The following is a 12,574-nucleotide window of genomic DNA, read 5'->3' as shown; positions in this document are numbered from 1 at the left end:
GCTGAAGTACTACACACCCTTTAATGCAAGTGGTGGCAGAAGTCGCAGCAATGAGGGCAGAGGAGGGAGAGAGCAGTCTGAGAGGACTGGCTCTGGGTGTAGGCACTTGCTCCTCTGCACTCGCAACTGCCATCCGAAGCAGTTCACAGAGATCTTGGGCAGGGGCAGCAGTAATCACAGGCAGGTTTTGCTGGGGACACGCTGAGCTGGCGCCTGCTGATGCAGCTGCTCCTGACAAATCACACCATCCTTTGAAGCCTGTTGGAGTCAGTCCCAGCAGAACTAGAGCCCACAGTTCGAAAAAAACTTCTTTCAGGCTACGCAACCTGAAATCTTTCCATTTTGCCCCATTAGTCATGTTTTCTAGGCCATTCTTGTTTGCCTTTTTACTGACATGAGTATGTTTTCCCTGGGTACCATTTCATACACACTGATTTTCAAACAGAACTATAAACAGTGACAGTTTCATACCTCCAGGCTGCAAATTAGGGAAGGGAATGAGGAAAGGCTCCCTTACTGCATAAAACACTTTCTTTGATAAGAATTTCAAGTGCTTTGACAGTTTGCTATGAAAGCACCCTGCTTACAGAGTCCAAAGGATCTTGCTACAAGCAAAGCACCAAATAATGTCTCTCTCCACCACTGTCCTCTGGAGAGACAAATTGCAAGCAGGGAAGTGGTAAATCTGTGTTTTTCAGAAAAGACAGGTCCCATGGCTGTGCTCGTGTATAGCAGAGTGGAAATCTGCAGCCGCCTGGAGAAGATTTTTCTCCTTGGTCTCAGTGAGCAACTCCAGAACAGCCCAGGAAGCTGGATCCTCCCACAAAGCCTACATGAGAGACCCAGCAGCTCTGTCAAATAGTTTCTCATATCTTTTTTCCAAGGCGAACTGTCCATTTCAAATGTAAGGAATAAGTTTCAACAGCAAGAGAGTAAGTCTTTCTTCTTTTCTACTGGTTGTATCTCACAACTTGTTTTCAATTGTAAAGCACCTTTAAAAAAAATAAGAAATCTAAGGCCTTGGAAATCTCTGCTAGAATACAAATATCAAAGTAAACTGACAAATAAATTCAAGCTTCAGTGCCTTAGGAAAGAAGCTGTCTTCGATAAGCATTCTTGTTCTTTACTCATCTCCCATACTTGCCAGTCTTCATGGGTGCCCTTTCTTGTAATGCTTTCTTATCATAGATATCAAGGAGATACTTGGCAACCTGTGAGCAATCCTTTGTGTTTTGTGAAAGAAGTTGCCTTTGCCATATCTTTGACTTAGAAATGGAGGTATATTTCTGTACTAGTCTGTGTTTCAAAGGGTCTCACAAGAGCTACCATTAAATCGGAAGAGCCAATCTCTGCAAGTCTGCTTTTCCTCACCACCCAGGGACTTCAGGCTGGTTAAAAAGATTGAGTTTAATTGCCTCAGGGCCAGCACGTTGCTTTCATGCCTTAAGCTTGCAGTGGCTTCTTCTCATGGCCACCCCCATGAAGCAGAAGGCCACTGGGAAATCAACAGGTAGTCTTCTGTGCTTTGGGGATGGGGGTAGGGGGAGGGGACATGCCCTTAATGACTTTGAAGATGTGCTTCAAAATCAATGAAAGCTTGTTTCACTGTGGAATTAGTAAACTAGTAAATGCTTTCCACTGCAGAATATGCAATAGGACACAGATTAATGCACGCCTAGGAATCCTGGACTGGACATTTAGAATTATTCAAGGAAAGGTTGCAGACACAGCTTCCTCCTGCAAACTTATTTAATGTGGGGTATTTCAATGAACAAGCTTTGCCTTCAACAAGGCTAAACTCTTAAGACACTGTGCTGAAATCCATTCTACTTCAGAAAAAGTTTTTAAAGACACCAAGGAAAAACATGGACGTGAATGTGACTACAAATTAAGCAGGTACTTGAGTGCTATCTTGAATTTGTGTGGGCTCAGCTTTAAGTATGTTCTTGCTGAAATGCTTTCCTGAGGTAAGGTTCCCCACAAGGATTATCATGTTGACTTTATATGAAACATCATTTGTAATAGAAAGCTTGCATACTTCCTCTCATAAGCTGCTGAATAGTCTTTATTATCCCTGCATCTCTGTGAGCAGATAGCACTAAAGAAGTGAAGAGATTTTGCATTTATCTGTAGAAATATAACTGGATACTTGGAATTAATAAGAAAAATTCTTCAGAGGAATGCGGAACGAGAACAGATTTTGACTGACTATGTTATAATGGGATGGAAGTATTTCAATACTCGACATGATAAGGAAATAGTCATGTCAGTCAAGGCAAACTTAATGGTACCAGGTGGAACCTGTAATACAGTCGTCTGCTACAGTAACATTCAGGAGCAGTAAGACAGCCCTTCTACCTGAGCTGAGACTAACTGCAGCTAATCAGAGTTAGATTTTTTTATTATTATTTATTTTAGTAATTGAATGTGGGTTATAGCACTGGTGAACCACATGATCAACTCAGTCCTCACCGAAAGCATCAGACATGGACTGAATAAGGGAATGTCGTGGTTTAACCCCAGCCAGCAACTAAGCACCACGCAGCTGCTTGCTCACTCCCCCCCCCCCCCCAGTGGGATGGGGGAGAAAATCAGGAAGAGAAGTAAAACTTGTGGGTTGAGATAAGAACGGTTTAATAGAACAGAAAAGAAGAAACTAATAATGATAATGATAACACTAATAAAATGACAACAGCAATGATAAAAGGATTGGAATGTACAAATGATGTGCAGTGCAATTGCTCACCACCCACCAATCGACGCCCAGTTAGTCCACAAGTGGCCATTCCCCAGCCCCCATTCCTCCCAGTTCCAATACTAGATGTGACATCATATGGTATGGAATATCCCGTTGGCCAGTTTGGGTCAGCTGCTCTGGCTGTGTCCTGTGCCAGCTTCTCGTGCCCCTCCAGCTTTCTCGCTGGCTGGGCATCAGAAGCTGAAAAATACTATATTTTAGACTAAACACTACTGAGCAGCAACTGAAAACATCATACTGAACTCAAAACATAGGACCGTACCAGCTACTAGGAAGACTGATGGTCCTTTGCCAGCAGCCTGAAGACACCTTTCAGAGCTCTGTGGAGGAGCTGTGAGATGATACACAGGAGTAAGGTCCCCCATGATACAGCACACCTTACCAAATGTATTACGGGTTGTTTTGCTTGGGCTCTGCCCCCATTATGAATTTTCAGCCCAATGAGTTATTTACCTTACCTTGCTGCACAGTGAGCATGGAAAAGAGCAGAGTGCAGCCTGTGAAGCAAGGTGAGCCAGAAATCCTTTCCTACAGTTTATTTGGCCACCCACACTTTTCCACATGGTGGGATGTTCTCCAACGTAGCAAAGGACTCCACATTGGATGAAGGTCATTATGTCATGGCAGTTGCATTCAGCTTCTTATCTGCTGTCTGCTTTAATGTAAGGCCTACAAGTTTTCAGGCCCACCCACTCATTGCTGGCATTTTCAAGGTTGTTTGAGAGTCCCTCAGTAGTAAAGGCATTTCCCTATGTGGCTGTCAGCTTAGCATTCCTGGGCTTAGACCTCTTTTTCCTGCACCAGTTCCACCTATGCATATTTTCTCAGCACCTTCTTTCTTTTCTTTTTTTGCTGTCCCTCCCCACCACGCACACATTTTTTCTCTTGGGACCCTCTGACCTGTCACTGCCTTGTGTTTTGCCATTCACATTTCCCCTCACCAGGTGGGGAGTGTTTTCTAAAGGCTCTTGCACACCTTTTTCTGGTGCTTATCACCCTAAAGTGAAAGCTAACATCTTTCATGGCAATGGGAAAGTATGCCTTGTCTCAAAGCCCAGTTTCAACCAGGTCTCTCCATGTACCCTTGTACTCTTCCACAGCCCATGTTGCCCCGCTTTTTCTAAAAACTCTACTGTTTGCAAGCAGTATTTGCATTTCTTCACAAACAACCCGTGGGCTATGTGTGTCTCTGCCCATCTTACCTCCCATCTCAAAGTTAAATGAAGCAAACAAATATTGTTCCTGGTTGGGCCATCTTTAGCATGTGTCACCTCTTGACCCTCTGTGGTGAGCCAGATGCTGTGCAGGTCTCACAGTCACATGCCTGCCAACTGGGTCAGTCTGTTGGCCTATCAGGGAGGAAGCGATTGGGTGGTGCAGTGAGCTGAAGCGTCTGTGTCCTTTGTTTTTCTTTCTCTTTCTCTGTTTTTTTTTTTTTTTTTTTTTTCCTTTCATTTGCTTTACTAAGGTTGGATTCGTGAGGGGAAACCGCTGCCGAGTCCATGTCATAGAGGGAAGAAGGACACGCTGCCTTGGTTCAGCAAGAGTTTATGTGCTCTCAATCTTTCCTGAAGTTTCTATCTTGCAGACCCAGCAATTTCCTGTTTCCTTCTTGCTGGCCCTGATCTTCATAGAGATAGTGCCAAAGTGAGAAAGCACTGCCTTAGGGCCAGAGAGTAATTCCACTAACTTGTAAGCACTTAATTCAAACTGCTGGCAAAACAGCAGGCTCCTTAAATGATCTCCTGTGAAGGTCCCAGGAATCTGTTACACTGCATGTTTTTTGTGAAGATAGAGGCTGAAAAAAATTTATAACTAGATTGGACAGCCAGTTTACCATATTACATCACCAAAGTAATACAAACAGTTCTGAGCAGCCCCATGAAATAGACCATAAATGCCTCCTATAAAGATCTGGGATTTTTTTTTTTTTCTCTCTGAGGTTTATTTGTTGGTGTTGGTAGTTTTTTTAAACCTTTGGTATGTTCAGACCTACATAGATGCAGCTTCAGCTTGAACCATTAAAGTTGAAGGACACGAAACACATCCTTCTACACACCTGGTAAAAAGGAAATTCTTGTCTGTTCAGAAAGGGGCTAGTTTTTGATTGCTTTCAGGTTTTGGCTTCTGTTCTCCTTGAAGGTACCTATATAGCTTTTGCTGCCCACAGTTATGCTGGAACCAGCAGTTTTCCTCATTCAGCGCAGTACAGAAATGCCAAGCTTTTCTGGAGTCACAAGTACTTTGCAAGTCGGGCTCATCGGGGAAGTCAGAGTGAGCTGAAGAGGCTCAGTACTCAGCGGGAAGAAACCGTTTAACTGAGACATAGAGGGATAAAGTTCTACAGTCAAGGTTACATGGGAAATCAAACTACCCTGCAGATCAGGGCTGGACATCTTTAAACTGCCCATCATCAAGTCAAGAGGGAATTGGATTGTGCTTTTAAAGAAATTAATGAGCTTCAAGCGAGGGAGTGTGAATTAGTAAAGCTGACTTTCTTCTGGGGGCACACGCTTCATCACCCCAAAGCTTGCTTGTGTGCACTCCCTCTCCCTCTCCTTTCCTTCTGTCCCTCCCTCAGTCCATGCAGGTCTCTTCCTCTTCCATTGGCATAAGCTTCAAGTAGGCTTTGCTCAAGCCTTACTCTCAGAAAACAGTGATAAGCGGAAGTGTTTGTTATGTTCCTTCCCAGTAATTTACTCTTTTTGTTCACAAAAAGGGACTGGAAAGGTCTCTACCTGCAGTCCAATAAGGTGGCATATTTACAATCTGTAAGTGGCCTTCCAGTGAGAATGGCAAACCTTCCTTTGTGCTGCAGCTGCCATTTGACTGTCTCCATTGAATCATAAGCATCTCACTAGTCACCTTGTATGACTTTGAGCATGTCCTCTGATTTTACACCAGCTTTGCAGAAACTCAGTTCGAAGAGGCATGGATACTATTCTGTCTAGGTTGCAAAGCCTTTCCCTCTCAGTCTGTACTCAGACAACCCTTAGGGCTCCTCTCAGCAGACTGCCTCACCTGTGCAGGGCCTGGGAGTCCAATTGCTGTAGCCACTGAACTTCAGAGGGATTTTTGGAAAGCAAGAGCAAGAAAGAGAATGCATTTTTCTGTTTCAAGACAAAAAAGGGTCAGAGATTCCCCAGGTAAGCTCAGAATTACATGAAGTTTTGTCTGCTTAACATGAAATTACCCTAAAGTGGTTTTACAGCAGTAATTCACATTTTAGAGAGTAGTTTTTGAATAATGCAATAGCTCCTATTTTTCTTGTTGTTAGTGGCTTTAGGCAGTTCCCATAGATGGGAGCAGATCTCATTGTGTTTCAGTGCCATGTGAATATTTGCATTAGTGGGGACTTTGTTCATACTGCCTGCAGTTCCTTTTTTCAAGTGTGGTGTTTCTGCATTCGGGGAAGGAAAAAAAAAAAAGGTAGAGTATGCAGTGTTTTCAGATGTTATCTCATGCATGATATTTTCAAATTTCATTACAGCATGTAATTTAGTCCTTTCAATAAGCTAGGGGTTTGGTATAGGACTCTAGAACAAACCAGCTTTTCTATCTTGTGCTTGTATAGCTGAAGAAAACATTACAGAAAAGAAAGGAGGTATGAATTTTGACTAGGTGAATAAAGAACAACGCACAGATTCGTGGTCTACAGCTGTACCTTACCTCACTGCTGCCTGTCATTTGCACTATACATCCTCCAAGCCCATGTCTGCTAGAGATGTATGGAAAGGCAGTGTTTTGGGGCTAGTTGTGGACTGTATGAAATGGGGTCTGATGAACACCTGCTCCCAAACACCACATTTCTTCCGTTACGTGGCTTTAAGTGAAACCCAAAACCATAGTTAGCATTTCTTGTATTTAATTTGCAAAATAGACTTACAGTGCATACACTGAGTACTGGCCATATGCCATAAAAATTATGCATCCTTTGCAAAGAAAAATTAATATCAGAATTAACTCACTGGGCACTTTTTTTCCCCCCTGAGCCCAGAGTTACAAAGCTCAGGCAGATTGGGACTACGGTGCCAATGGATCAGTAATGCAGAGAAAATTCTCATGCAAGATTTATACAACAGTTTTGAACATGCGATGCCAAAAACATGCGTAGAGGCACTCCTCACAAATATGTGTAAAGCCCTTGTATGATGAGATTTCTCTGAGAGCTGCAGATTATTCCTATCTCTGGTAATCAGTTCAGAGCAATTTCTGCTATCCAAAGCTCACTTACATCACCTGGGAAATAACTGTTACTTTGAAAGTCCATGGTGATCTGCTTTTGATTGAGCTGCTGCTTAAAGAAGAAGCAGTAAGCAAGACGATGAAAACAATTATAGATAGCTACAAGCCCACTTGCTACTATATCTACCTTTGTAATTCAATTTAAAACATTGCATTAGACAGCAGGTTAGCAAAATGGGGTTTTTGTCAGAAATGCCACAGATAAGATTGCCTTTTTTTCCCTTCCAAATTAATGCATTAGCTTTCTGAGCTTGAGGACATCCTCAGAGTGCTTGTCTCACTTGCAGGTTGAAGTCTTTTAATAAGGTAAAAGGTGGATGGGCTATCAGCAGGGATAAGCTTAATACTGAGTTTACCTGTTAAGACTCAAAAAGGCTTCAAAATGTGCATTACTATATAGATGGGATTCACTCACCCACATTTGTTACATCTTAGTTCTTGATATGCCGTTGCATGTCATGTCAAACATCTCCTTTGGGATAATAATCCAGGCTCCTTTCAAGCCAGTGAAAAAGGAAAGGCTCTTCCACAAGGCAAATTTCTCCATCCTAAGATTCATGTCAAGGATGGTAGTCAACGCACTGACATCAAGTGTAGACAACCCTTCACCGCTGAGCTGATGGCAATCTGTTGGCTAGCCTTTTGTCAACATTGGGTGAGAAGTCCTGTTTGAACCGATGCTAGCTGAAAGAGTGTCAGACTACTCTTAAAACATGACCCCTTTTCCTGCCTCTAGACAAGGCATAAATGTATCCTGATCTGAGAGGTTATAAATCACGCTTTGAGGGGCCAAGAGAAAGGAATGTGTCGTTATTATTATTATCCTGCTAATTTGAGGAATTAGTACTCCGTGTTTGCATTTCATTAGCCCCAGTCAATGGAGCCTTAGAGGACCCAGTCAACATCAGCATCTGGGGAGATGTGACACAACCTGTGGGTGCAACAGTGAAAAGCAGGAGGGAGCTTGAGTTTTGGAAGAGGTCACAGGAGGGATTTTCCTGGCCTGTCAGAGGAGGGCAGCCCATGCAAGCAAGGCATCATGGAAGAAGGAGAAAGAAGCTGACACTCTGATGATTAATGGAAAGAAAGGAAGGGGTATGAGAGACGTTAGATGTACAGGCAGATGGGATTTTGATGGAGTAAAAGAGGGGACTTAAATATCACAATCACTATCTCATGCGTCATTGAAACAAGATAGCTAAAGCTACCCTGAAAATGGTGCCAGCCAAGGTGCCCCATTCTCCCCAGTGCTGAGTGCTAAAAATGCAGTTTTACATGAAAATCAAATGTGACAGGGACTACTTCATCCTTATTCTCAGAAAGAAGAACTCGAAATGTGTAAGTGGTATTTGTTGATAGCCAATCTGCAAAAAGCTTGTTTTCTTTGGATTCAATGTGTGCAGCAAATGGTAGAATGTCAAGAATCACCTACTATAAACATGCCTCTTGGGTCCATTTATGTTAGAAATAGCTTTGAATATCAGACAACCTTTGTGTAGGTGCTTGCAGCTTTCTAGCCAACTCCAGTGGAATCAGTCAGTAGATAAAAGCATTGTTCCACCTCAGGGTAGAAGCTATCTTTCAGAAACAAAAATACTGGGATTTATTCAGTACTGTAACAAAATTTCTTACTTCTCTATGTCTGGAGATGGCTAAACAAAAACCATGCAGGAATCTTCCCCACTTTTTACAGATGACGGATAGTCACTTCAGTCAGTTGTAGCCATTTAAAAATTAGGGGTATATTCTCAAGAGTTTAATCTTGTTCTGCAGTCAGTGTAGGGAGACAGACATCATCAGAGGGGCTGTTTATCCCACCCATTGTGGGGATAAGTTGAGCTGCTTTCTGTGAGCAGTGGAGAGCACCTTACAACTAAATGATTCAGTCTTGAGTGGAAAAAATCAAGTGAAGTGAAAAACCTGAATGGCTTGTTAGAGGTCACATAGCCCATCAGCAGCATGGTTCCTGAGCTGGGTACTGATTGGTGTCCAGGCTTCAAGCACACCTACCCTGTTTTGACAGAATTTAGAGCAAAACTTATCTAAACTAGGGTGCAACCAGAGACTGTAGTTTGGGGCTGCAGCTGCAGCCTACCAGGTACATGTCTGACTTAGGTTTAACTCAGCTCACAGAGGTGTTTTTGCAGGCACAGAGCAGCATGCGGAGCTGAGGACGTAATGTGGCCTCCCCATCATCCCTGTTGCTGTTAGCTAGTTTAGGGCAACCTCAGGTAGATTCACCTTACACTAGTAGTTACCAGCAATGACTGCAGTGGGGAATTTTTGAGCACTGTGTCTCCTACAGTACTGCTCCCTTTGGTCAGGGCACTATTGTTTCCTTGACAGATACTGCATGGGCAAATCCTAAGGCTGGGATTTCTCATCCTACCTTGGCAGCCTCTTTAACGGTTGCTAACTAAACCCTGCTCCTGCATTCTCCAGGTATTCCTTAAATGCAGCACAGTGTAAGCTAAGAAACACTGCAGGTGTAGTGGTACTTCCATTTAATAACAATTTGGGCACCTACTGGTGTCTAGCAGCACTGGTGGCCCCAAAATGTTAATACTTCATTCAGATGAGCCCATCTGCAAGAGATGCTAAGCTGGCCTCCGGATCAAAGACTCCTGTGGACACAAGGGTGGCAATTGTGTAAGCACAGGAAGGGACGATGCCTCCACCCCCCCATCCTCTCCCTCCCTACAGAGTCAAACCAAAGCAGCCACAGCTCACATCATTGATAAGCAGGGGAAGAGGCATTCAGCATGCAGCCTGTCAACCTCTCCCCTGTGAAGAAGGCAGTGGTTGGACCAAGGGGTTCAGTCCCAAGTGACTGAATCAGCACAGGGCCTCAGGTTAAGCTCCTGTGAAAAACACCTACTTCAAGGCAATGAAAGGAAGAAACCTCACCCAGGGCCTCATTTTATTAGGCGCTATATCAGCAGTCTGTAATGACTCTTATAGCCCAAAATCACTTGAATGCAATTAATGCAATATAACTAACTGCACATAAACTACACATTTTTAATGAAATAGACATGAATGTTGCAGAAATTTAAGGTCACTTGACGGACAGGGCTAGTGAAATCCTCCCTTCCTCCCAGGTTGGGTGTGGGGTAGCGTATTTCTGACATATGCCTTTAAACTCCACTCCGTGTGTCGATCAACAAAACACAGGGTAAGGTAATGAGTGCTTGTGGTAGCAGCAGATAGAGAGCTCAGAGAAGTTGCCAAATCCTCCCTGGCCTTACTTCTTCCCTCACATACAAGTGCACTTACCAGTCAGGAAGAAAAACAAAGCCATTCTGATGTGTATTTTCACTCTTGTCTTTTCCAGCCACTTCCACATCTACAACTGGGACAAGTCATCTCACAAAATGTGACGTAAAGCAGAAAGCCTTCTGTGTAAATGGGGGAGAGTGTTACATGGTTAAAGACCTTCCAAACCCCCCAAGATATCTGTGCAGGTAAGATATCCTATTTGCTTACTTTTGTGGAGCCACCAGGTTCCAAAAATGCTTTTTCTTTAAAGGAGCACCTGAACAATTTCTTAGTTTTTAAGTACGTGGATGTGAAAACCTACCAAGAATGACCTCTGTGTTCTATATATGAGGCATAATAGAGGCTAACCAGGAAATCTTCCCATGTGATACTGGCACAGCAAGCCCCATTGATGTTTACACAGCATGAAGTAACACAACTTGAGCCTTATATTAGAAATAATGAAACAGATACTGTAAACTAAATACACTGCAAATAGCAAAAAAAGATGTGTGAGTAACTGCATTGGATAAGTACCCTTTATACAGGACAAACTGGTTATTCCTATTGTCTACTCTAGTAACTGAACACTTTCTGATCAGTTTGGGTTCACAACTGGAGTTTTTGCTGTTGTGTTTAATTGCATAAAAACCAATAAATGTCATGGTAATTGGTGGAGGCTACTTGTTCGTGTGAGGATCTTGATTCAGGAATTCATATGAGTTTAGTTTTAAGGGTGTGCTTGCACACCTTTCTCAAATCCTGGCCTGTGGTGTATAAGTCTGTTGCAATAGTCCATTATGTTGGAGAACATCTATGAAGTTCTACAGCACTGGAGTTCACATCCTGCCTGGTGGTGCACCATAAAGCATTTACATCTGGAGTTGAACTACTCATAGTGAGTTACTGTTTCTCTCTGGCTTGAGAGGGAACTCAGCATTTAAACCTTGGCAAACACCCTTGGGACCTAGCAGGACTGAGCAGAAAGGAGGCACTTTTGTAAGAATATTGCTGGTTTTCAGACAGACAAGAGACAGTGGTCAGTAAAGACTGTCATCTGCTGTAACTACGTAGATTTTCAGTCTACTAGGACTAAAAATCAAACACTAACTGTTAAGATGACTGTGCTAGGTGAGTTAGGTGAAGGTCTATGATGCTTTTATAGATTGGGAAGGCATTGACTGCTTGTCTCTTCTGTTAATTAAAAAGCACCCAGGACAAAAAAAACCCTCACAAATACCAAACCCCACAATATTCTGCTTTACTTGTGCGTCTTCTTTTTTTGTAGAAGGATGTTACCTGGACTTTATAAGCTTTGTTTTGCTTTGGTTTTTCACAGATTGCTCTGTTGCTGAAAGCGATGAATATTTCATTGATCTTAGAATCATTTTTAGTTGAAGTGAATATGGAAAATTACTGGCTCTGGTGGGTTGGATTCTTTTTTGAGAAAGAGAGAGAGAAAAATTTGTGTTAAATTTACATGATCATTATAAGCCAGCTGTACAAGATGAGCAGTTTGCTATGACTCTCCAGGGCATATACAAGAGCCTACCTGCCTGTTTCAACTTCCTATCCAAACACTGCTCAGAAAACTCCAGGGCTACAGAGCTGAGCATCTAGCAGACTTGCCAATAATTAGCATTGTCTTGACAGTTTCAGGTACCCCATTTTCACTGGTACGGGGACTTCTCTTTTTTTTTTAAATTCAGAGATCTGACTGTGTTTGTTATTTCATGTTATACATTGGCTAATTTTTTAATTAAATGTCTCAGAGACACCTGGATGAAGTGGAGATTTTTTTTCCTTCTTGTAGACAAGAAATAACCTTTAATTCTGGGGCTGGAGTTCAAAGAAAAGGCAATTCCCAAATTTGACAGATGTGCCTGTCTCTGGGTGGCCCAAGACCTATTTGGAAAAAGCATCAGAGCTGTAAAATCAGAGAGGGTGAATCTCATTTACAGTAAAGCAGTGGAAAAGGATTCTTATCCTGAGAACAGTCAGGGCCACCGCTATTTTGCAGGCCTTTTGCTATGTCCTCTAATACTTGCCAGATCTAAAACTTTGTATTGTGTAGCAAAACAGGACACAATACAGCCATGTAAGAAATAAAAGTGTGAGTACTTGAAAGTGGGTGTACTGGGAAACTGAAGAGACAAAATATGGTTCTCTTGTTATTTCATTAAAAATACAGATGTCTACTTTTAATTCTAGTATTCCAGTGTTAATTAAAATAAGTATCTAACCAGTACACATTGCCTTCATTGTTCTGAGAAAATAAACCTTCCCCCAGAACATGCCTGTGGAAACAGAATG

At 42.5% G+C, this 12,574-nt stretch overlaps 1 protein-coding gene across 8 annotated transcripts in view; it reads left to right on the top strand.

Annotated features, from left to right (window-relative positions):
• The window catches only part of NRG1 (neuregulin 1), a 472,324-nt gene that overhangs the window by 428,657 nt on the left and 31,093 nt on the right, over positions 1–12,574 (top strand). For all 8 annotated transcript variants that reach the window (XM_049795863.1, XM_049795862.1, XM_049795861.1 and 5 more), the window contains one exon: positions 10,338–10,467. In XM_049795863.1, coding sequence (XP_049651820.1) covers positions 10,338–10,467 — 130 coding nt within the window. The remainder of the gene's footprint in view (positions 1–10,337; positions 10,468–12,574) is intronic.

Source organism: Accipiter gentilis, chromosome Z (genome assembly GCF_929443795.1).
Source record: "Accipiter gentilis chromosome Z, bAccGen1.1, whole genome shotgun sequence".
Lineage (NCBI taxonomy): Eukaryota > Metazoa > Chordata > Aves > Accipitriformes > Accipitridae > Astur > Astur gentilis.
The sequence above is the reverse complement of the archived record's forward strand: the minus strand, read 5'-3'. Positions and strand labels throughout refer to the sequence as shown.